This window comes from Choloepus didactylus, chromosome 19, assembly GCF_015220235.1.
Source record: "Choloepus didactylus isolate mChoDid1 chromosome 19, mChoDid1.pri, whole genome shotgun sequence".
NCBI classification, from domain to species: Eukaryota; Metazoa; Chordata; class Mammalia; order Pilosa; family Megalonychidae; genus Choloepus; species Choloepus didactylus.
Window position 1 is genome coordinate 61,550,150 of NC_051325.1, and position 22,987 is coordinate 61,573,136.

The 22,987-nt window shown below is 42.9% G+C and overlaps 3 protein-coding genes across 4 annotated transcripts; 1 reads left to right on the plus strand and 2 right to left on the minus strand.

Moving 5' to 3' along the window:
- The first annotated feature begins 212 nt into the window (after window positions 1-212).
- On the plus strand, window positions 213-5,912 carry TUBB1 (tubulin beta 1 class VI). 2 transcript variants are annotated; one of them, XM_037812053.1, is made up of 4 exons: window positions 213-400; window positions 2,105-2,261; window positions 2,712-2,822; window positions 2,951-5,912. In XM_037812053.1, the coding sequence occupies exons 1-4, from the start codon at window positions 344-346 to the stop codon at window positions 4,027-4,029; spliced, it is 1,404 nt and encodes a 467-aa protein (XP_037667981.1). In that variant the 5' UTR covers window positions 213-343; the 3' UTR covers window positions 4,030-5,912. The 2 variants fall into 2 exon arrangements, with proteins under 2 accessions (XP_037667981.1, XP_037667982.1); XM_037812054.1 differs by having other exon boundaries at window positions 219-400; window positions 2,153-2,261.
- A 1,817-nt stretch (window positions 5,913-7,729) lies between these two features.
- On the minus strand, window positions 7,730-11,838 carry ATP5F1E (ATP synthase F1 subunit epsilon). The gene is made up of 3 exons (XM_037811617.1): window positions 11,680-11,838; window positions 9,338-9,464; window positions 7,730-7,880 (listed from the first exon to the last, which is right to left on the minus strand). Exons 1-2 carry the CDS (start codon window positions 11,709-11,711, stop codon window positions 9,341-9,343), a joined length of 156 nt encoding a protein of 51 aa, XP_037667545.1. The 5' UTR covers window positions 11,712-11,838; the 3' UTR covers window positions 7,730-7,880; window positions 9,338-9,340.
- A 943-nt stretch (window positions 11,839-12,781) lies between these two features.
- PRELID3B (PRELI domain containing 3B) lies at window positions 12,782-22,506 on the minus strand. Its single transcript, XM_037812237.1, has 6 exons — window positions 22,386-22,506; window positions 18,293-18,461; window positions 17,021-17,110; window positions 16,473-16,543; window positions 16,227-16,329; window positions 12,782-14,799 (listed from the first exon to the last, which is right to left on the minus strand). Exons 1-6 carry the CDS (start codon window positions 22,415-22,417, stop codon window positions 14,680-14,682), a joined length of 585 nt encoding a protein of 194 aa, XP_037668165.1. The 5' UTR covers window positions 22,418-22,506; the 3' UTR covers window positions 12,782-14,679.
- Window positions 22,507-22,987: the final 481 nt, after the last annotated feature.

Below are 22,987 nucleotides of genomic sequence, written 5' to 3' on the forward strand. Positions count from 1 at the left end.
CCACGCTGCTGCCAGAGGCCCCCGAGGCCAGGCCTGCCGATGCCCCGGGCTTCCATGCGCCGGGCACACAGGCAGCCTTTGGTCTTGCACCCTAGGAAATGACGGGGCGATGTTCTGTACCGGAAAGGAAAGAGCAGCCCCTCCCGGGTGGACGAGCGGCAGGGAGGAGGGGTGGCTGGGCCGGGCCTCTGGGATGGACACGCCCTCGGGGTGCTCTGGGAGGGTGGCTTGTCAGCTGCCCCCTCACTGCCGTGCTGGAGTGCTGACGGCTTGCAGGGTGAACAGAGGCTCCCCCCAGTTCTGAGGATTCCGCGAAGACCAAATACTTGGGTGTGAAGCAAGAATGCGTGAAATTGTGCACATCCAGATCGGCCAGTGTGGAAACCAGATCGGAGCCAAGGTAGGAAAGGTTGGGGGATAAGGACTGATCAGGACTGGCCTCGCCGCCGCCCATAGGTACAGCCAGCTGAGAAAACGCCTCGGATTAGCAGGGAAAGCAAAGCAGAGCAGCCTGTGTGCACTTGCCAAATATTTATTGAGCGACATCTTTAAAGAAACACAGGAAATATTAAAGGCTGAGAGGGTTGATTTAATTTATGTTAATTTTGTCAGGAATTACATTTGTATAATTGACAGAAGCCAAGCAGTTTTACTTTTATCATCTCAGCAATGAACTTTTCATATCTATAAACAGTAATTTGTCTCAAAACAGTTTTCCAAAGTTTGTTGGGGAACTCTTCACTAATTTTGTCATTCCCTCCTTTCTCAGGTTCATGTCATAAAGTAAAATCAATCAACTACTGTTCTATTCAGTATGCAATAAAAAAATTAAAAAGGTAAACCTAAATTGAAGTTTTCCTGTATGGTGGCAGAATAGTTTTACACCCTCTGGAATATAAATGAGTTTTTCTCCCCCCACCCCCTAAATTTTTCAGCCGATGCCAAGAAGCTTGGGGCCCCAGGTGTCTAGTCCTGATGTTAAGATAACCACTCTCCTGAGTAACATCTATGCGGCTTGTTCTCTTTGCTGTTTTAAAATCGCTCTTCAGGCCTGGACTGCAAAGTTTTACTGCTAAGGTCTCTGAACGCAGGTGTTTAAAACTCGGGGCAGATGAGAAGCAGCTGTCCTCTTTCTAGGCCACGGTGACAGGACAACTTTCTCAACTGACACGGGATGGGGGGCAGGCGGGAGCTGCCCTGTTCTGAGTGGCAAGATGAAGAGGGGGCAGCGCGAGGGGCTGCGGGCCTGGGTTAGGGACCGCTCCCATGGCAGGGTCGTGAGGTCTAGTGGTTAGGGCCCTGGTGGCTCCTTACTATCTGGGGCCATACAAACTTTAAGACACATTTCATTTGTGGTTCATAGAACTAACTTATCTTTATTTATTCTTCTGCTCTCTGAGCAGTGCTGGTGATTTCCTCTAAAACAGAGTCTTGTTATCCAGCCAGAGGCCAGAGCTGAGCCGTCAATTACAAGACGTGGTTGGGAAACCACCCTTGGGGATTTTAACATAAGTGAACATATTTTCATTGCACTTTAATCTGTACTTCTCCTGGGCAATCAGAAGGGGCCATCTCAGTAACTGCTTCCATATTAAGAGCTTGGCACATACCTATATTATAAATACTGTGCAGGGATTGAAAGTGCACCATGCTTCAAATAGTCACGAGAAGAGCTCTGCAGAACTTGGAATTGTGTGCCTCCCCAATCATCAGAAATGCACATTTCTTAGTCCATAGGCTTTTTGGGAAACTGTATGAAAATAAACCCCTGAAGTGAAATTCGATGTTATTGTGAAGTCAGATAAGAATTCAGCTTACGGTCATGTCGTGGGGTCTACACTTCACCAGCCTGGGGCACTATGGGGTGAAGTTAGAAGTATGCCTTCTGATGTGAAATTCAAAAACAACAGCTTTCAGGTGTACCACAGCCTGAATTTAATAGAGGCAAATCCACCTGAGTATCCTATGTGCTTGGCAGTTTATCTAAGGAGTTCAGGTGGGTATAAAACGCAGACGTCACGTTCCCATTTAGTAGAGGCAAAAAGGGACTAGCAGCTTGGAGTGGTCATTTATGAACATGGCCGGCAAACACTGTCTGTGCTAGGGGACAGGCAGGCTGCTCAGGCCGCGGCCGCCCGCCTCCTGCTTTCAGTTCTGGGAGGTGATCGGCGAGGAGCACGGCATCGACCCGGCGGGGAGCTACGGCGGCGACTCGGCCCTGCAGCTGGAGCGAATCAGCGTCTACTACAACGAGGCCTACGGTAGGCCCCCCGGGGTCGCGGCCCCCCAGCAGAAAACCCGCAAGCCCACAAAAGCCAGGGGAAGGGGCCCCAGCCCCAGCCCGAGGGGAAGAGCCGGGAAGAAGCCCCAGAGGAGAGCTGGTTAAGCATCTCCTTCCTCTTTCCTTTTTAATGGAAAACCCAGAATCATTTCCAACAGGAGGGAACAGAATCTCCCTCATTGGCCATACCACAAACCAAAATAAATGATGGAAACAGTACTTTTTAGGAGTTTTGTAGATTTTTGTAATTGTTGAGGTTGATAGATGAAAAGTATCTACCCAAGACCGCTTTTTTAGGATCGCTTTTTTTTTGGGTGGGTGGGTGGGGTTGGGGAGGAGGGGAGTCCGGTATCACAAGGCTCTATTTTGATGAAACATAAACTTTTTAGGAAAAAACAGTTTGCTGACATCTTCCACTTTTCCCGTGCAGGCAAGAAATATGTGCCCCGAGCCGTCCTGGTGGACCTAGAACCCGGGACCATGGACAGCATCCGATCGAGCAAATTAGGAGCCCTTTTCCAACCAGACAGTTTTGTCCATGGTAGGTTTTTCTGGAAGGATCCATCAGGAAGCTATGTGCAGCCCTCCCGGTGGTGCCCCTCTCTCCGCTTTCTTGCTCCCCACCCCCTACCCTGGGTGGGGCCCCCTTACGTGTCCTTTTTGCCACAGGGAATTCTGGCGCTGGCAACAACTGGGCCAAGGGGCACTACACGGAGGGCGCCGAGCTGATCGAGAGGGTGATGGATGTGGTGAGGGGCGAGAGCGAGAGCTGCGACTGCCTCCAGGGCTTCCAGATAGTCCACTCCCTTGGCGGGGGCACGGGCTCCGGCATGGGCACGCTGCTCATGAGCAAGATCCGGGAGGAGTACCCCGACCGCATCCTGAACTCCTTCAGCATCATGCCATCCCCCAAGGTCTCCGACACGGTGGTGGAGCCCTACAACGCCGTCCTGTCCATCCACCAGCTCATCGAGAACACTGACGCCTGCTTCTGCATCGACAACGAGGCCCTCTACGACATCTGCTTCCGCACCCTGCGGCTGACCACGCCCACCTACAGTGACCTCAACCACCTGGTGTCCCTGACCATGAGCGGGGTCACTACCTCCCTGCGCTTCCCGGGCCAGCTCAACGCCGACCTGCGGAAGCTGGCCGTCAACATGGTGCCCTTCCCACGCCTGCACTTCTTCATGCCCGGCTTCGCCCCGCTCATGGCCCAGGGCAGCCAGCAGTACCGGGCCCTCTCGGTGGCCGAGCTCACCCAGCAGATGTTCGATGCCCGCAACACCATGGCTGCCTGTGACCCTCGCCGGGGCCGCTACCTGACGGTGGCCTGCATCTTCCGGGGCAAGATGTCCATGAAGGAAGTGGACGAGCAGCTGCTTGCTGTGCAGACCAGGAACAGCAGCTGCTTCGTGGAGTGGATTCCCAACAACGTCAAGGTCGCCGTCTGTGACATCCCTCCCTGCGGGCTGAACATGGCTGCCACCTTCATAGGCAACAGCACGGCCATCCAGGAGCTCTTCACCAGGGTTTCCGAGCAGTTCTCGGCTATGTTCAAAAGGAAGGCTTTCGTGCACTGGTATACCGGTGAGGGAATGGATGTGAGTGAGTTTGGAGAAGCTGAAAGCAACATCCATGATTTGGTATCCGAGTACCAACAGTTTCAAGATGCCAAAGCAGTTCTGGAGGAGAATGAAGAGGTCATGGAGGAGGCGGAAGCTGAACCAGAAGATAAAGGACACTAACCATGAGAGACACTGCATGCACGCAAGCAATCAGTAGTCACAGAACCACCTTCCCAAAGATGAGTGCTTTTCCTGCGACCACCGGAAGCCTATTCTGCACTGCACACAGGGAAGACTTCCCAGCCTTGCTAGCTTTGACACCGGGACGCCTGGAGGGAGGACGGGCAAAATAGCAGAGGGACAGGAGGGCCTTCTGCTGGCACTTCCTAACCTTGAGGAGTGTGGCATTCACTGTTGAGGCTAGTAACTTTTTTCAGTAGCAATATGAATTGATGGCAAAGCGTGCCCTTTATTTAGCTTACGGGTACCTGCCCTATGCTCAGTCAGGCACCAACTGTGCGCCTACGGATCTGCAGGCATTCTCTGCAGGTGACGCTAATTTTTAAACGCATTGGCATGCAGCATTGATAAGCCCCCCGGAATCCCCACTTGGCCTCCTGGGGCTGCCTAGACCCTTGACTTGGGTGCCCTCTTTTCCAACACCAGCCAGCACCCTGTCCGCTTGCACTTGCTACCCCTAGAAAAGCCAGGGCAGTTAGCATGTGGGGAGCCAAGGAGTCTGGGAGCACATGATCAGTGTCCACTAGGGAACTGTGCAGGCCTCGTGGAGACCTCACCCCACTAAATGGAAAAAGAAAAAGGGAGGAAAAAAGCCCTAGTAATCCTCTCCACAGAAATACCTGATGAAAAACAAACCTCCAAACGACCAGCAGAATGAAAGAACTCCAATCCTTAGATCGTTATTTCTGAATAGCTAGCTTTCAACACATACATATTTATATATTTTTAAGTTTGCTATTAGTGCTAGGTTCTGGGAATTCATTAATGATCATCCCTATTTTCCTTTTAAAGGCTATTTTGAAATGCCCTTTTCACTTTCATTCAGTAATCATCCCCTGAAAATGCTCTGCAGCCTCTCTGCTCTTTGAGAAAGGGCACGGTGTGTGCGCGGCCACCATTCAAATGGAGGAATTAAGCAGCAGCGGTTGCAATGTCCTTCCCGGGTACAGAGGACATCACCTCATTAGGGAAGTTTTACAGTTCAAATTAATTTGCAGAAGTTGCCATAAATGTCTGTGGGATGACACAGCTTTAACCATCACACGATTTTAATCTGCTCACATTACAAGACCAAATACACAAGAGCATAATCAAATCATCCATAACTTCTTCATTGCAGTTTACCCACTTCTGACATACAGCACTGCCATCCCTTCCAGAACCATAAGGGTTTTCAACAGCTTTCTTGAATTGCCGCTGAGCTACACTAGTCCACAGGTAGCTGGGAATGGGAAGATGCTGCAACCCTCACTGTAGGAAATAGTTACTCGCAGGCAACTGGATTTTCATCTCCCGACTTGCTTTTGTAATCTGCAATAAAATAGCGAGTAGATGGGTAACAGTAGGTCAGCCAGAGAAATTATAAGGAAACAAGCAAAAATGGATACCAAGAGAAAATTCAGGTTTGCTGTCAGAATCACAGACAAGTCTATTTACACAATTGAAAAAACAGCTCCCTGATGTTTTAAACACTTTCTACCTGTGGTTCAAGAAGTGCTAAACTTAGTAAGGAATTTCAACTATATACTCTTAGTCTCTTAGTTTGAAGTTAAAAACTTCCTTAGATGCTAAAGACTTATAACCTGTGATTACCTAAGAATTTATACACATGCTTCCCACATGAGCTCTTTCTTCCTCTTATCTAAAAAGGCAATTAAATAGATGCCAGGAAAGATAAAGATTTAAATGTTTAAAACCAACTTCTGATTTACATTACTGTAAAGATTTTTGTTTGCTCAATAGTAATCATTAATGTACTGAGAAATTCAATTTTAAATGGCTAAACTGCTTTCTTTCAGACCAAATAAATTCCTTTTCTTGGAGCCTGCCAGACTGATTAATCTGAGTGGTTAAAAATGTTTCAAAATGCATCTCATCTTTCTACTCTTTCATATGGTAGAAACAGATTAAAAAAACAAAACCGGAAACCAAGAGAAATCTGTCCCCTCTGATTCTGAGGAGCTTATTCCTTTAGTGGCGTGGTTGCTAAGGTGACATTCATCTCTCGGAGAAGGTGACAGCAGAATCTCCGAATTTTAGAGCTTGTTCAATTTTTCTGCTTTACACACAAGGATATAAGATTAACCAACTCCCTCAAAAACCACCCAACTGGTCAAAGGGCCACAACCAGGTGATCAGGATCTGCTGGCAACTTGGGCCCCACACCCCTGACAGGTCCGTGGCAGGCTGGAGGTAAGTTTATTTCATCACATCACAGTATCGGCTCAGGGTTTTTTTTTTTTTTTTTTTTTGTATCACAAAGAAATCGTCTCAAAGAAACTCTGCTGGCAGTAAACTTTTTTATTCAGTTACTTTGATCCCTTCCAAATCACAAGCCCTGTCCCTAAGCCTCACCTCTAATTATCCCACCTGCCTCCCTAATAAAGGACTTATTTCTAATTACTTGGCTGGAAATAATTTAGCCCTTGGCCGATTAGTTACTTTATTCTTCTGGTCTCAGAAAGGCCCTGCAGCCATGTGACTCGTTTATTCCCGTCCCCTGTGATGCAGGACACTTCCTGGGCAACTGCAGCAGACACCCAGCTGCTGTGAGTTCAGACTCCGGGGCTTTTAACCTGTGCCTGTCCAGCGGACCCCTGCTCTCCCCAGTCTGGTACACTTCTTCGCATGCTCTGTGCCTAGAATGAAATAAAACCTGTAAGTGTCCCGTGGCAAGTTGTCACCTCTAGAAGACAAGGCCAGACTATTTTCTTCGGCTCACCCCCAGCACTGCCAGGAGTTGGCCCTGATAAGTTACTGTTACCTGAAGTACCATGTGAGAACTGGTTCTACAGAAGCTGAGCAGTGTTTCAAAATTTCCTGTTAAAATTCATTTCTCCATTCTCCAAGAACAGTTAAAATCAAGCAGGTAACTTTGCAAAGGTGTTTGGCTTGGTCAAGTGCTTCCAAGTATCAAGGAGAGATAAAAACAAAGCATTTGCTACAATTATTCATCAGTAAATACTGAATGAATGAATGAATCCCCATGCAAACACCACTGGACTGCTGTAATCATCATGGCCGGACCTCTAGTCTAGAATCTTAGATTTTAATTTCAGCTCGGCCATCCACTCAATAAGCAAGTTACTCAACATCTTTGCCTCATTTCCTATGAGAATGCTACCAAATATGAAGATTCATTTATAAAACAATCTGAAAAGCATTTTGTGCTTACATAAATAATTGTATTAACAGTTTTTCTCTATAGGTTTTAAGTGCACGATAAAAAAAATCAGTACTACAATTTAGTATCTGTTGTTCTAATTTACACTTTTATAGTTGTTATTTTCACTGAGGCTCCTGGCTAAGTGGCACTACCTAGAGACACTGCTGCCTCCACAAAACGATGAGGACAGGGGATAATGACCCATCTGCTGCTCTGGTCCGACTTCTGCAACTCAAAGATAAGGGACGAGAGAGCCTCAATGACAGGGTGCAATTCTGACCACCAATTAATGTCATGAGCAAGAGCACGTCCTCTCTGGAGACATTTTCAACATGTTTCTGCAGCCCTTTGGTGAGTAGATTTTAAATCCCCTCTGGTGCCTCCTCTCTAGAAGCCGCCATTTACATGGTCATAATCCTCCAGATGTACAGATAGTTTCAGCAACAGTTCAATGAAAATCAAAACACAACAGAAGAGTAAACCACACTTCATTTTATTGGCATTGTTGATCTATGAACAAGACAGGTTTTTTTTTTCCACGAAGCCAGATTGCTTTCAATCCGCCATAACATGTGCCCACATATCTGCACCTTGGAAATGTAGCATTTCAAGCTTTAATCAGGGTCTAGGAGGAAAAGAGAAAATGCAACAGTTGCTAGTTCTTGTGTCTTCTGAAAAATCCAACATGAACATGGGACATAACTTCCTTACAGTGAACTGAATAATTTAAGTGTGGCTTCAGTGCACTAGGGTGGGACTGAGCCTTGGCTTTTCGCTGTAAAAAGTGCTGGTTCACATGCTCGGTTTCAGCTGAACAGGCTTTTCCCTGCCTAGTGAAATTAAAACACTATCCTAGCAACAAAGAAATTGCTTTGCCTTTAATGATACAAAAATCCTCCTGTGCTAATGGGGTATGGACCCCCATCTCCTGCAGGATATAAGAGGAAGGGATTGTCATTTTCTTTATAGGAGCTGGGAACTATTTTGTGATGCCAAAGACATCACTAAGTCAGGAGAGTTAGATTGCTATGCTGCAGAGGAAGGCTAAATGATTTTCTCAGTTACTTCATTGTTAAAACAAAACAACCCAACATAAAACCAGTTCTCATTACTCAGAATTATGAGATTAGACAGAGAGCCCCTAGAAAAAGAGCTAAATTCAAAACACTGCATCTCCAGGCTTGTAATAAAATATTTACTAATTCAAAATGAAAATGAAAAGTGCTTAGGGGAGACAGTTCCAATAAGTAAAATTGCTCATAACCACAAGCTGCCAAAGGATTAATATTTATCACATTTGCTAGCTACTGTGAAATTTTCAGAAAATTATACCTGAAAAACATCTCTCTGATAATTTGTCCTGTTTATCTTTGAAATAACAACGTCAAGAAAGTAGTTTAGAGACCAAATCAATTTAGTAGTTCTGGAGCACAAAAGTCTGAACTGATGAACTGTACAAAACTATCTTCCTATGGCATGAGAATGTAACTTTATATCACCATCATCTTTGGAGAAGTAAAATTAACCAAACCTCCTGAAAGCAAAAATTTGGCAGAATAGTATTCATAGGGTCTTGCAGAATTTTTTCGGCTGATCAGAGTAGGACCTATGCCTGTAATTTTAGCCTTTATCTTTAGCAAGCAGTGATTTATGAGAACAGTAGCAGATGTGGGGGAAATAAAAATGCAAAGAAATATAATTTTTCATGCTACTGGTTGTTATGTAACTCCAGTTGCAATTACAAAGGTGGGGAGTTTATCCTCTGAATTATTTGATTTTGTGCAGACAAATGAAATAGGTTTAATTAAAACAAGATGGCTCTGTACCTAGGCATTGCTAAATTAACTGAAAATCAATGTGCCAATTACTTTGACTTGTCAGGGCCTGAAATGACTTTCTTTTCTTGTGCCACAGGACTTCTATAACTTGTACGCTTTAAGTTATTGTTCTACTAAGTAACTTCGAATGGACTTATTGTCCAAAAATTGGGGGAGGATGCAACTAAAAATACTTTTACTTTTTAAGGTGATCTGAAACAAAATTTAAGATGCAAATCTTCTTCTAAACAAATCAGTAACTTACAGATTACTCCTTTTTCACTTTCACAATTTTTATGCTGCTGCCAGAAGTCTTCTCGGCATTTGCTTTGAATTCAGTCTTCAGTGCATCTCTCACTGCTTTTGCACAGATCTGGGAGTACCGGATGTAGCTGGGAAAAAAACAGATGAGACAGTCGGTTATCAGTGCTCTGGCCAGTCTGTGGTGTTACCGTGTTTTTGTTTGCCTTCCTTTACTTGTAATTTTGCTTGTACATGACTGTAGATTTAAAACTGACTAGCATCAGAAGAAATCTAAATCAAGAAAAAGAACATGACCAGAAAAAAATGTACCAAACTATTAACTGGTGTTTAGAAGAGTGAACTTTGCTTTGTGCTATTTTCATTCCTTAATGCACATGTATTAGTTTAAAATAAAAGTGTAAACATCAAAAAAAAAAAAAAAAAAAAAAATCCCAAAGCACAGGAAAGAAAACAGACCAAAACGCTAACAGAGGCTACACCTTTTCTTTTCTCTATTTAATTTTTTTCTTTAATTATAGTATTCTAACAAGATATACAAAATTAAGAGAAAAAAACTATTTTGATTTAAAATCGTTCTTCCTCTGATAAAGATTTTCTTGATAATACTGGATTCAGTTTCACAAGTCTGATGTTGAAAATACCTACTTAATCAAGGTTTCTAAATTAAACTGAAAAATTCGTGGAGAACAGCACCAATTTTAGCAAAACACCTAAAAGCTTGTTTCCCATTTGGTAGATAAGACTCTAATCAACATCTTATTTCCCAAAAGATGACAGCTCCTCTTTTATACTTTTAGATACAGGAAGGAGAGTGGGGTACTTTTTTTTTTTTTTTTAATTAGAGAAGTTATAGGTTTACATAAAAATCATGCAGACAACAAGAGTTCCCATATACCCCCACCTCCATTATTAATACCTTGCATAAGTGTGGTAGCTGGTGATAAAAGCCTATTATTATAATTGTACTATTAACTATAGTCCATTATTTACATTAGGGTTCACTGTGTGTACAGTCCTACGTTTTTTTTTTTAAAACTGTTATTCTAGTAACACATACACTATATTTTAGATTGTATATATGGTACTATTTTCTCATGCTCTAAAACTGGTTTTTGGGAGTTAGAGGTAAGAGTTCTAATGCCTACTTCCACTCTTGCTAATTGGGTGACCTTCGAGCTGTTCAATCTTTCTGGCTTATTTACTCACCTGTAAAAATAACATAATAAAAAAGGATAATAATACCTGCCTTGCTGGTGGTTGGTAGGATGAGAGACAAAGTGTGAAAATGCATGGAATGCCATAATTGTCACACAGTAGGTGTACAATAAATGGCACCTATTATGGAGGCTATCATCCTTCCGACTCTATAAAACTTTGCTGGACCTCAGACACATCAGGACACCCTTGGGTTTCTCAGCTGTATCATAATCACATACCCACAGAATGTTCCCTTTGGAAAGTACTACTACGCTACTTAATCAAATGATAAATTGTGTCACCTGGAACAAGGTACTTTTGTCCAGCCAGGTGCACAGGCCAAGAGATCAGGTGTGATACTTAGACCACTGGTTGTCCCATTACACCAGGGGCCACCTTCTCCAAAGGGTTCCACACCTCTGTGCAAAGCGGACTACAGCCTACCAGGGGCTTTCACCCGTTTCACCGATAAAACCTGAGATTAATGGGGGTTACTTAAAAAGATATATCTGTATATCTATATGTAACATTGAAGACTCCACCTCAATGCTGGAAACAAAGGCCAAAAATGCTAACAGTGGTGATATCCAGTGAAATCTCCTTGCCCCTTGTTTCCCAAATTTTACAAACTATATTGCCTTTACAATGTAAACCAGGAGAATTCAAAAAGAAAAAGACTCCTTTAAATAAGATCACTCTTTCTTTGACAGATCTATCACATGCCCCAGAAGTTCTCATTGCTATTTTTTCTGAGGCGCATCTCCACTCCACCCATTTCACAGATGAAGGCCACTCCGAGTTACGCACTCTGCCTCCACCCTCGACAGATCTGAGTATCTGGGAAGGGGCTGGAGCCTGAACCTGCAAACTCGGGCTGGGCAGGCCTGGGCCTCCCGGGAGGGGCGACCAGGCCCCCCGCCGCCCCAGGGAGCGGCCAGGAGGGGGCTCCGGGCCCGTGCGCGTGCTTGGTCCACAGAGACGCCATCTTGGCTGGCAGGTGCAGGGCCCGATGGCTCCGCGGTCCCGCGAGGGCCACTGACCCCGGCCTGCTCGGCGTGACCTCCTGACCCAGGGGCGGGGCGGGCCGGGCCGTGCCGGGCCGTGCCGGGGTTTCCAGCGCCCTTCCTTCCGGAGGCCCGGGCCTACCTGAGCCCAGCCTGTCGCCAGTATGCCACCATGATGTCGCGAGAGTGGAGCGCTTCGGCCGAATCGCGAGGGAAGCGTCAATATCGCCTCACAGCAACGCCGCCCAGCTGCAGGAAGGTCAGGCCCGAGAAGCGGAAAGGGCGGGGCCGCGCGGACCTGCCAATCCCGCCGCCTTCTGCCCCGCCCCTCCATGAAAGCCCCTGCTGTCCCGCCATGGGAGCCAATCCCTGGGCGGGCCGGCCGCCTGCGCCTGCCTATTGGCTCCGCAGGGGTTCGGAACGGGTCGGCCTACCCCGGCTTGTGCCCCTTGGGCTTCCGTAGTACCCCCAGCGGGAGTGGCCGGCGCGGGCTTTCCGCTCCCCTGACCGAAGAGCCGCGTGGCTCGGCGAGGCCGGGCGGCTGCTGGCCAGGCGCCCCGCGAGCAGTGACCCCGAGCGCGCGCCCCATGAGCCGCCCTGGCCTTCGGCCCCAGAGAAGGGAACTGGGGACGCCTCTGTCATTACAGCGAGGTCTGGGTTCTAGATCGTGTACTACAGTGAAACGGCTCTTAAAGAGGTTTTCATTGAATTCCTGGGAGCCAGACAACAGTGTCCTGATAATTGAAATTAAAATAAAAACCAAACACTTAAGTATCTCTACTTTCCTAGAGTTGCATTTAAACAGACATTGGGAACAAAAGCGGAGCCTCTGCAGAAAGTGTGCCAATCCCGCCTGACACCAGTTTTAGGATGTAACCTATGACCATGCGACGAGACGGGGGGGGGGGGGGGGAGCGGGGGCAGTGGCCAGGGATGGCGTGGGAATAACAATTTGAGGGGAAAAACCCGGAGCCAGAAGAGATACCACAGCAGCAATGAAAAGTCCTCACATCCAAGCTTCTAATTCAAAAGAACGAAACCCTAACCTTGCAATACAGGAACGTTTTATAGCCTGAAGCAATTCAAGTGTGGTTTCTAATGAGAAAAAATTACCTTTGCTCGCCCCTTTTAGTTACTAAAAAGAAATTATAATCAGGAAAAACATAGTTCACGGGGAGTTTATAACAAGGTTTTCCTTAATTTGCATAAGTTCCATTTTTAATATTAAATAGGATAAGGCGCTCAAAAGTCCGAGAGTTTAATGAACATTTTATTCCAGTCTAGTCCTCTTAAATTTCCTTGATGTGTATTTATATTTTCACAAGTAAAAGCCAAAATCACTAGCTGTTTAACTGAAAGAGGCAACTACAAATGAAAATTTACAGAATTTTATCATTAGGTCAGAGTAAAAAACAAAAAAAAAACGATAAAGAATTTGCTTAGAAATCTTTTATCATTAGGATATTACACTTCTCTCAGAACAAGTATTATTTACACGAATCATACAAGGCAACTTTTTTTTTTTTACCAAATATCAAAAATTTAGCAATGTTGTTGAGCAGAAATGTTATTTCAGTTGCAAAAACCATCTCTAGTTACAAAAAATAATCAGAAAATTACTGGATTTAATGTGCTTTTACAAATGTCCTAAGAAAGTCTTAAGCCAAATAATATTTTAAGTAGAAAAAACACTAATTAAAAAAATAGTTTGATATACTATTTCTGTGGTTTATGTACATACATTAACTTGTCTCTTTTATAGGAAACCTGACTGGATGTTTATCACTTGTAATGTAAAGCACTGGAAAATAAAGGCTAGAGCTAATCACTTTTAATAAAAATACTTGGTATGCAACAAATAAGTATTAAAGATATCATTTAGTGGTTAATAATTACCTGATACAAAATATAAAACAAAATACATTTACTAGATTGTTTTTCAGTTGCAGCTGCCCACTGGCATCCCAAATAAGGATTTCCCATAAACAAAAGCTGCAGTGAAATTCACTCAGTGGTTAGTTTAGGTCAATCCTTTTTTTTTTTTTTTCTTACCCACCACCCCCCATGCCCTGCAGTGGCACCATATTATTAAAAACATTAAGTACCGGGGATTTATACTTCAGATCAAGACATCATTTGAGTAATTTCAAATGACGTACAGCTCTTCATGTAAAAAAGATGTTTTGTGGTCACAATTACTTCAAAAAGTAATTATAATCAAATAACCTGACATATCATGCTTTAGCAATTACAGAACCATGATTTTGACACATGGCAATTTATGTTAGGCAAATGTTAAATGCTAAAAGATGTGAACAGCTGTTCTTCTGTTTAATGTTTAATGCTGCAAAATTCAGGTAATAACTTTATTTTTTCAGTTAACCAGCCCATAGTACAGCATACTAAATCATAAAGACTTTTAGAAGTACAAATCCAAGGAAGGTAATATCTTTACTAAGTTACAAAAATTTGGCAAATCAATACAGTACTCTTTTAATACAATAAAATCGTATTTTTGCTGGAGTCATATATTACTTTAGTGATAATTTTCATTCCAAAAATATCACTTACGTACCAAATCAAAATACTGTGGTTTTTAATGGTGGTTTAGAGCAGAGCAAATTTTTTTTTTTTTTTTTTTTTAAAAACAAATTAACACGCTTTTGGAAGTTACAATTTCTCCTTTTAAAGTGAGTTCTCAACAGTTAAACAACTGTTGAAATTTAATGCAGTAAGGCAATCATGGTTGTATATGAAAAGGTGGCTCTGCTTTGCTCTGGGGTTGGTCCAAAGCCAGGTAGAGTTCCAATGCATGAAAAGCTTCAAAATTCTACCTTAAGGAGATTCATCACTATGCCAATATCAATTTTGAAGTACTTTTTCAAAAATTGTAAAATTTTAACATAAATACTGGAATCCTTACAACTGGATGGTCATTTCAAATAACACAAATTTCTTCTGGTCTCTTTTACTTAGAAGCCCTGCATCTCTTTGTTTTCAACAAAAATCACATACTTGTTCTCCAGCTTATTACAAAAAAGTCCACCTAAAATATAGTTGTTTTTTTTTTTTTAAATAACAAATAAATATAGCCAGCTTGGAAAGACCCAGGGGATCTGATGTTATACACCAATTTTCACTGTCATTTCTCTACAAATGCTGCTGCCGCCATCGGTGTCCTTATACTTCCTCTTGCTGAAGCTGTCAATTCTTCAATCTCGGCATTTAATTTATGTATTACCCATTCCATTGCTTCTCGGCCCTTTTAAAAATCCAATACATTCATTGTTACCAAGGGAAAGCAAAGGCACGTATGAAATACATGGCACATCAGGAAGTAACAAGGAGTGTTACAAGCATAACCAAACCTCACCAGGACAGACTGTTTTTGCCCTTGCTTTTTTCTTCCCTAATGTTATTTACCAAATATAGCAAATGCCTTAAGCTTGATCTGTAAACTGATTTTTATTTTGTATGCAAAAGGTGTTCTCAAAAGGATCTTCAATTAAATGACAGTGATGTCTTATTTATTTCATGATTACAGTGATCACCTTTTTTGGGGTGAGAAGGTCACTTATTGATTCTTTTTAGGTCCACATTTTAAACCAGAATTCTGTACAAGGACCCACAGGATCTGGTCTCTGACTTCCTACTTGCTCCTTCTCTCTTTGGGCTCCAGGCAGTTACCTGAAGAACCAAAAAAAGAGCATTTCCTGCCTGGTCTGTCTCAGGGCCTCTGCAGCTACTCTGCCGGGACAGATCTTCCTTGTGTTCCCCTCGTCACCAATGGGCTCCTCACTCAGCAAAAACATCACTTTCTTGACCGCCCCACCCAATGCCTCATTAATATTCTCATACCTTTCTGTACTTTTCATTTCCTAAGGACACACATGATTATGTGACTAATGTCACCTTCCTTAGTTCCATGAGGGCAGGGACTGCACTTGTTTTGCCCCCCCCCCCCCCCACCGTACCCCATATTCAGCCTAGGCTAGCACTCTGCCTGGCACAGAGAAGGCATCTAATGAGTATCTTTTGACTGCTGAGTGATACTATATTAAACATGTGTTATAAAACAGTGCATTAAGCATCTCTTTCTCTAAACACTTACTTTGTTTTAAATCATACATTCTCAATGGGGTGAAAATACCCCTTGGGGGTGTGTGTGAAAACACCTTACTGTTTTTATGTGTAAAGTACAAATATGTTTATCAGGGGTATTAAATTTTCACTGGGGGTGTTTAGGAAAACAATGTCCAAAATGGATCTGGAGGTGGGGGGTGGGTAATGAAAAAAGGCTGAGAAATGGTGTTTTCAACAATGGTAAGCCAGTTACATGTGGCCAAGCACTTCCTGTGTGCAGGGCTACACATATGCCATGTTACCTCCTTTACTCTTCATGCTGACTCTGTAAGATGCATAGTTAATCCCCACTTCACAGATGGGAAACTAAGTCACAGAAAGATTAACTCAATGGCCCAAGGCTGAGAGGCTGGGAAGGGTCAGAACCTGGATGCGAACCCAGGTGTGGTGGACCCCAGAGCCTGTGCAAATCACTACCTCAAGCTGTATGGCTTCTTGCCCACAGTGGTTGCAAGGTAGCTTACAAAGAACACATGCACTTGGAAGCAAGTTCTCCCAAGAAAGGAAACCAGGGAATAACAACAAGTCAGAAGCAGCCTTACTTACTTTATTAGCATTTGAAGAAATTGTACTTGCCATCAGCCCTTCCAGGTAACTGCTGAGGCTGACTCCTTTCACAGTGATTATGGCTTCTTGAGTCAAAACAGTTCTGGAACAAAACACATTCACACAGCTTCAGAATGACCCCATTTCCACTTTTCAAAGAACTAGTTGATTAAAAAAAAAAAAAAAAAGAAAGAAAGAAATTAAACCACCCTGTAAAATAAGTTTGTAGAAACACTTTTTACTCACTTTTCCGGGTCTTGAGAATGTGGTTTGTATATAAGTCTCTCATCTACTGAAACCATATTTGTAAATGAAATCTATAGAATGAAAAAAACAAAACAAAAGTAAACAAAAAAAACCAGTGTCAAACCATTTTGGAAACTAAAGATTAAAAATATTTCCAACATTAACCCCCAAACCAAAACCTTACTACTAAATGTATAAGGAAAAAACAGTAACAAAAATAAATAATCCACTTTGATTTTACTGTGGAAATAGCATTTAAATTTCACTATTTATTGTCTACTTATTAAAATAAATTTCAGAAAATAATAATAATAAAAATGTTATTCCCAAATTCATCTTCTTGGGAATTCTATTCTCTAGAAACAGCCAGGATCACTTGAGTAGTGAGGCTAAGAAAGCTGCAAACATGCAAAGAAAATGCAGCCAGTAAAAATTGACTTTTCTAAACCACACTGAAGAACACATATTCATATACATATCAACTACAAAAGAGACAAAAAATTAAGCCAAATATTTCAAAATTGGAACAAAAGGGAGCCCAAACTTACATTAGTAGATTTAAGTTCCATTGTTCTCTCTACAGGATCAACTACCGAATGTTCCTGAACATATGTTTTGGTTCTTGCTGCACCAATAATCTAAGTAAAACATTGAGAATTAGTAATCAGGGGAGGAAGGATTTCTTACCAAGGGTATAAATATTTTATTTTAAAGGTAAAAATGTGTTCTAGTATCCTAGTATCCTGAACAAAATCTGTTCCATAAAAAAAAATGAGGAGGCCCATTTGAAAGGAACAAAAATTCACAAGCCATGGATGAGATGAGACTGCCAGCTACAAAAAGGAACCAGTCCACTGAAAACGTAAACAATAGAAAGCAGGACACAGAAACTGCCAAGGTACAACGATGGGGCAGTGAAGCTGAAACATGGGAAATCAGATTTGGAGAACTACAGCTTCAAGAAAAAAGGAGAGCTCAAGTGTCAATATTTTCTTAGAGCATTTTAGGGGAAGGGTGTTGTGACTTTGTTCTTCAGACAAAAAAAAAAAAGCAACCTCATGACGGAGGACAATGCATTGACACTGAGAGTCACTCCCCATGCTCTGACCCCAAGCCAGTCCCCGATCTTACTCATTTCTGTGTCCCCATGATCTAATGCAGTGGTTTGTACAAAAGAAGTAACCAGTAAATTCCTACGGAAAAATGTTTACTTTTCTGAGTGGACCTTACTTCTAGAAAGAGACCCTCTATAGAAAATTGGATCCATTTATCACACTAGCATTTTCTCACATTATGGTAACCTAGCATTCTAGTTCCTTGTTGGACAAGGTTATCAGTTCACCACAGCCTGCCTGCTTTTAACTGAATAGAATTAAGTTTCTAAACCTACAACAGGAGTACCAGACCTTAGAACAAATGTGGCAATTGCCAGGTCTGAGAATATGCTCCTTATTTAATGTGTACAACCCACCACTGACCACAGGGATTGTCACCTACCAACCATAATCACACCATTACTTCTGAATCTTATCATTAGTCTGAAGTTGCCGGTGAAATCAGGAAAAGCAGAACGTAACTCCTTTTAGATTAAACAGCATTAGCTGGCTTCCTTCAAAAGGTTTTAGCGGGTGCCTTCATGAAGACTGTAATAATATTTCCAATTCATTATACACTCATAACTCAAGTTTATTATAATACAATTTGAACTGATGCAAAAATGACATTCAGAATTGGCGCCCACAACCTATTTGAAATTATAATGTGGTTTAGAAAACTTCTCTACAGCAGTCACATTTCTACAGTCCTTAAGACATACTTACAGATTTCACAATGGAAGGCAGTCCCCACTCTGTGCTGAGAAGTCTGTGGCTGTGCAACTTTCCAGAGGGATCTATATGTCTGTCCAATACATCAACTCCAACCACACTTGGGTTCATAGGATTTGGGTATTTCTGCATTGCAGCTGTTGTAACAGTTTCCCATGGGTGGCTGTCAATATGATCCAAAAATCAAACATTTAAAAATATGCATATGAATTACACAATAAACCTACCAATTATTCTTTACAATTAAGGTTTAGTTAGTTTACTTAAGAAAATTATTTTTACATAAGTTTCTTAGAAGTTAGAGGTTTACCGAAAAATCATGCAGAAAATTCAGAGTTCCCATATTCTGTCCCCCATACCCTATTATTAACACTGTGCATTAGTGTGATGCCTTTGTCAAAACTAATGAAAGAATGGGAAAATTACTTTATGAAACATTGACTGAATGATGATTTTGGGGACTCAATCAAAATTTTATAATTTCTCCAGCAAACAGGGCACCCAATAAGACCAATGTCTATAAAAGATGAACATGGCTTATAGAGCATTATAGTACAATCTTTCCTATCTCCCATTATCCACTTTCACATGTAAACTTTGCTTCTATGAAGAGCCACTGATACACTAAAATGCATTTAAAATTATCTTCTTCAGAAACAAGCAGCAAAAACTGTGATTATTATACCCTTTATTCTTTCATCTGACCCTAATTCTACAGAGCTATAAAGAAGTAACAACAGTAAAACAACTTATAGGCACTGTATATTTTCATAGGTATTAAAAAAAAACTCAAATCATCATTGATCTACATACCACAATATTAAAACAGCATTTTTCTCTATATTATGGTAATAAACAACAGTGGCCTCTCTAAGACAATCTTTATTCATTGTTTCTCATAAAGTTCTGATTTTGACTTCTGCTTTTAAAAAGGTCACTCAATAGAATGTTATTTCATAAGCCACTCCTAACATGCTATTTTCTAATATCCCCTCTTATAAAGTAAGCATTGGCTTATTGCCTAGGATTGAAATGATAGTATCACAACATTCGAGAACTTGTAGCACCTTTACTTTCTCAAAAAAGCACATGCTTGGATGATTAAAAATGTGATGTACATTTGTTCACTTTACAACGTATGTGAATAAGACACTAATACAAAAGCTATCCTTTTTAAAAAAGCCCTTTATTAACTACATTGAGTGTTAGAGGTGACTGCACCGCAAGTCTGATTCTAACCCCTTCTATACCATTTACCTGTGCTCACACCTTCATTTAAAGGGAAAAGACAAATTCTGGATATGCTATTTTAAGCTACACTGATTCATAAAACCACACAGCTTACTTTTTATTTTTTCTAAAAGCAAAACAGACATTAATCTATTTCAACTTTTCAGAGAACTCAGACTGACAACTACATCTTGTCGAGAGAAAGAAATCTCAACACCATTCATTTCTCAGAATTCTGGATGACCAGTGACATCATTTTTAATATTTCCATTTTCTCCATAATATTATATAAATGGACCTTATTCTGTTTTTAATCTCAAGACTTACTTAGCAATCAATGCCAGTATATAAACAGAGCTGCTTCCTAAGTCTAAACAGTCCCCACAAACAGAAGTGATACAGGTCGTGTACTCTGATTGTTACCAAGGCAACAATCTAAAATGAAAATCAGATGAACCTCTACCCTGTCTTCATCTAGTCATATACCATGGTCAGTTGACTTCCATGCACTTATCTCTTTTCTACAACCCTTCTGAAAAATTAATAATTGCATGGCTTCAGGGTGATTTTGTAATTTAGTCCCTCTTTCCCTCTCTGAGCCAACATGAAAACATGGATGTTGACTTAGCTTGGACTAAGACTGCATTATGAAACCCATAACTAACTCAAACACTACAGAGGATGCATATTATGATTAACAGTCTTCCAGCAATTATTTTAACTGTGTTAACATAATTATGAGAAAAAGATCTCACACTGGAAGAAAACCAGCACTGTGGTCACAGCACTAAAGTGGAGTCAGGAGAAACTGGCTGTAGTTTACGGATCTGAACAATTTCTTCACCTATAAAATGAGGTGGGGGACACTGTTAACTCCACTGAGGCAGCAACAATGTCTAATTCATTTACCAAAATGAAACCAATCCACAGCACGGTGTCTGGCACATCTTGGGCATTTGTATTTATTGAAAGCATCAATGACTGAATTCAACTATGTGCCAAATATATGCTAGGCTTCCTTTTAAGTGTTGGGAAATCAAAGATGGGTAAGATAAACAATGACACAGGGATAGGGTAAGATTTGGGAAGGACAAGTATGACTTCAATTTCAGGCATGCTGAGTTTGAAGTGCTGTGGGTTGTGTGGGTAGAAATGTTGGGTAAGCACCTGAAAATAAGGACTGATCTGAAGTTCCAGAGAAGTTGGAGCCAAAGGTACAAATTTGGGTGCCTTAAGTGTATATGTGTCATCTGGGACCTTGACTGAATGCTTAGCTCATCTGGGGAGAAAGCATGGATCAAGGCTTCTTCTCTCAGAACATGTACAGCCCTTATTTGAATGCGTCTATCTTCTGGGAGGAGGGTCCCAGAGCTTTCATTGAATCTCAGATATGAAGAGAGAGAGAGAGGAAAAAAAAAAAAAAGATTAGGAATCGTTTATGAAATACAGGAAGGCCAACAACAGACTCTCATTGAACATTTACACTGATGTGGAAAAAAGAGAGGGAATAGTTGAAGAAAAGGGAAGAAACAATAGAGAGCGGGGTAGGGGATAAGCCTGGGAGAAGAGTGTATTAGGGAAAACAAGGGGAAAAGAAAGTTCTAAGGTGACACAGAGTCAGGAACTTCCTAAGCATTCAAACCCACAAGAGAATTGAAAGTAAGAAACCATCCACCATCTCAGGTGCTGAAATGGAGTAACAAAGGAAGTAATCAGGCTAAAGAACATGAAAAGGACTACAAATTCAGGGTCTTTTTCCCTGAGAAAGACTGTAAACATTAGGGAGAAAAGAAAAGACTCCTTCTGAGTCTATCATTTCATAGTTTCCAGGACTCTCAGATGTGGCTGATTAACGGAGCATATAAAAATGTTTACACCTTCTTAAAAAAAAAAAATGCCCTCAGAAACACTTTCGAAAAATCAAATGGCTAAAATAAAATGACTACAAAACTCTAATAACTAAAACAGTATGGCAAAATAGCAAGATTGGTGGAATGGAACAGAAAGCTTAGAAATGGATCCAAATATAAATCACAAAGATATCCTTTCTAATCAATGAGAGAAAGATGAATTAGTCAATAAAGAGTGGTGGGAAAATGGACTATTTACGGGAAAAATGAAATAAACCTGCTTACATTTGCAGTTCTTTTGTATAGGCAATCATGGAATCAGAAGAGAATTTAAATTTAATTTCCGACATCCAATTGGCTTAAAGCCTAACTTTTGTTAGGAAAACTTTCACACTGACCAAAAGATGTTGCTGAGGTGGTCCCAAAGATAGTATACATTGTCCAGCCCAGGTGACCAGATGAAAATGAGTAACCCAAGGTCACACAGCTAGTTAGCGACGGAGCTAGACTTTGGACTCCAAATCCAAGGCTCTCTTCCTCAGGCCAAGGAGCTATAAAAAAACGCTCCATGTCTTGGTCGCCCGACCTCACCCTAAATTCACATTCCAAATGGTGGCCGAGGCAACGAGACTCCTGGCGAAACCCACGCTTTCCCTTCGAGAGCCTTCGGTCCACGAGCCAACACGGTTTTGCAAAGCTGGATGTTGCTAACTCTGAGCGTAGTCGAGGACCACATGCTCCGCAAAGCCCCCGCCACCCCGACGGACAGGGCGGAAGGAGCCCGTCTCTCGCCACCCGCCGGGGCGGCCGCCTGGACCGTGACCTTGAAGCCTCCGCTCCCTCATCACGCTGTGGGGCTTCGGCTCAGCTCCCCTCACCAGGTCCCACGCCTGGAAGCCGCCTGAGGGGCGCTTCCGCGTCGCCATGACTCCAGCCCGGGCCTGCCTTCGCGCCGGGCATGTGTGCCCCCCTCCCCTTGCCTACCTAGCCTCATACCCCAGACTTACTCAAAGACGTGCTCTGAAGTCCATATCTTCATGGTGCCGGCGACGGGCGCGATGTCCGGGCGGCGCTAGGGGACAGCGAGGTAAGAGGCAGCACCTGCCCCGACCCCACCCCCCAGCCACCCCAACCACCCCAACCACCCCAACCGGCTAACACTGCGCAGGCGCCGTCAGGTCCGACGCGAGATACGTCCCCGACGCGCCTGCCCCACGTCCTATCCTGGCCGGGGTTTTGCCCTAGCGTTGCGCGCGGCGCAACGAAACCACGCCCCTTAGCGCCGGGCGCACTGCGCCGGCGCAGTTCCGAGGGCGCGCCCGGGGCCGCCGCTGTGGGCGCTGTGTGCGCAGGCGCGGTACGCGGCCTCCATCCCGCCCCCTGGCGGGCGTCGAGGGAGCGCTGACCTCTAAGCACAGTTGGATCCGGCCCAACCCGCGGGGTGTGTGCGGCAGGTTGCTCTGCGCGTGAGCTCATCACACCGCAGCCCTGTGTTGGAAGGAGGTTGACGGGTCCAGTCAACCCGCATACCGAAAATCCCTGACGAGGAGCCTCTATTCAAATATTCCTCCCTTCTCCTGTCTCAACCCAGTCTGTGGGGGGTCCGAAG

Coding starts and splice junctions, on each gene's coding strand:
- PRELID3B (XM_037812237.1), bottom strand. CDS start 22,417: ATGAAGATATGGACTTCAGAGCACGTCTTTGA. Junction 17,111..18,292: donor TGCCTTCCATTGTGAAATCT/GTAAGTATGTCT, acceptor TGTTTTACTTAG/ATTATTGGTGCAGCAAGAAC. Junction 16,330..16,472: donor CATTCTCAAGACCCGGAAAA/GTGAGTAAAAAG, acceptor GTTTTGTTCCAG/AACTGTTTTGACTCAAGAAG.
- ATP5F1E (XM_037811617.1), bottom strand. CDS start 11,711: ATGGTGGCATACTGGCGACAGGCTGGGCTCAG. Junction 9,465..11,679: donor TGGCGACAGGCTGGGCTCAG/GTAGGCCCGGGC, acceptor TTTTTTTCCCAG/CTACATCCGGTACTCCCAGA.
- TUBB1 (XM_037812053.1), top strand. CDS start 344: ATGCGTGAAATTGTGCACATCCAGATCGGCCAGTGTGGAAACCAGATC. Junction 401..2,104: donor GAAACCAGATCGGAGCCAAG/GTAGGAAAGGTT, acceptor TGTCTGTGCTAG/GGGACAGGCAGGCTGCTCAG. Junction 2,823..2,950: donor ACCAGACAGTTTTGTCCATG/GTAGGTTTTTCT, acceptor TTTTTGCCACAG/GGAATTCTGGCGCTGGCAAC.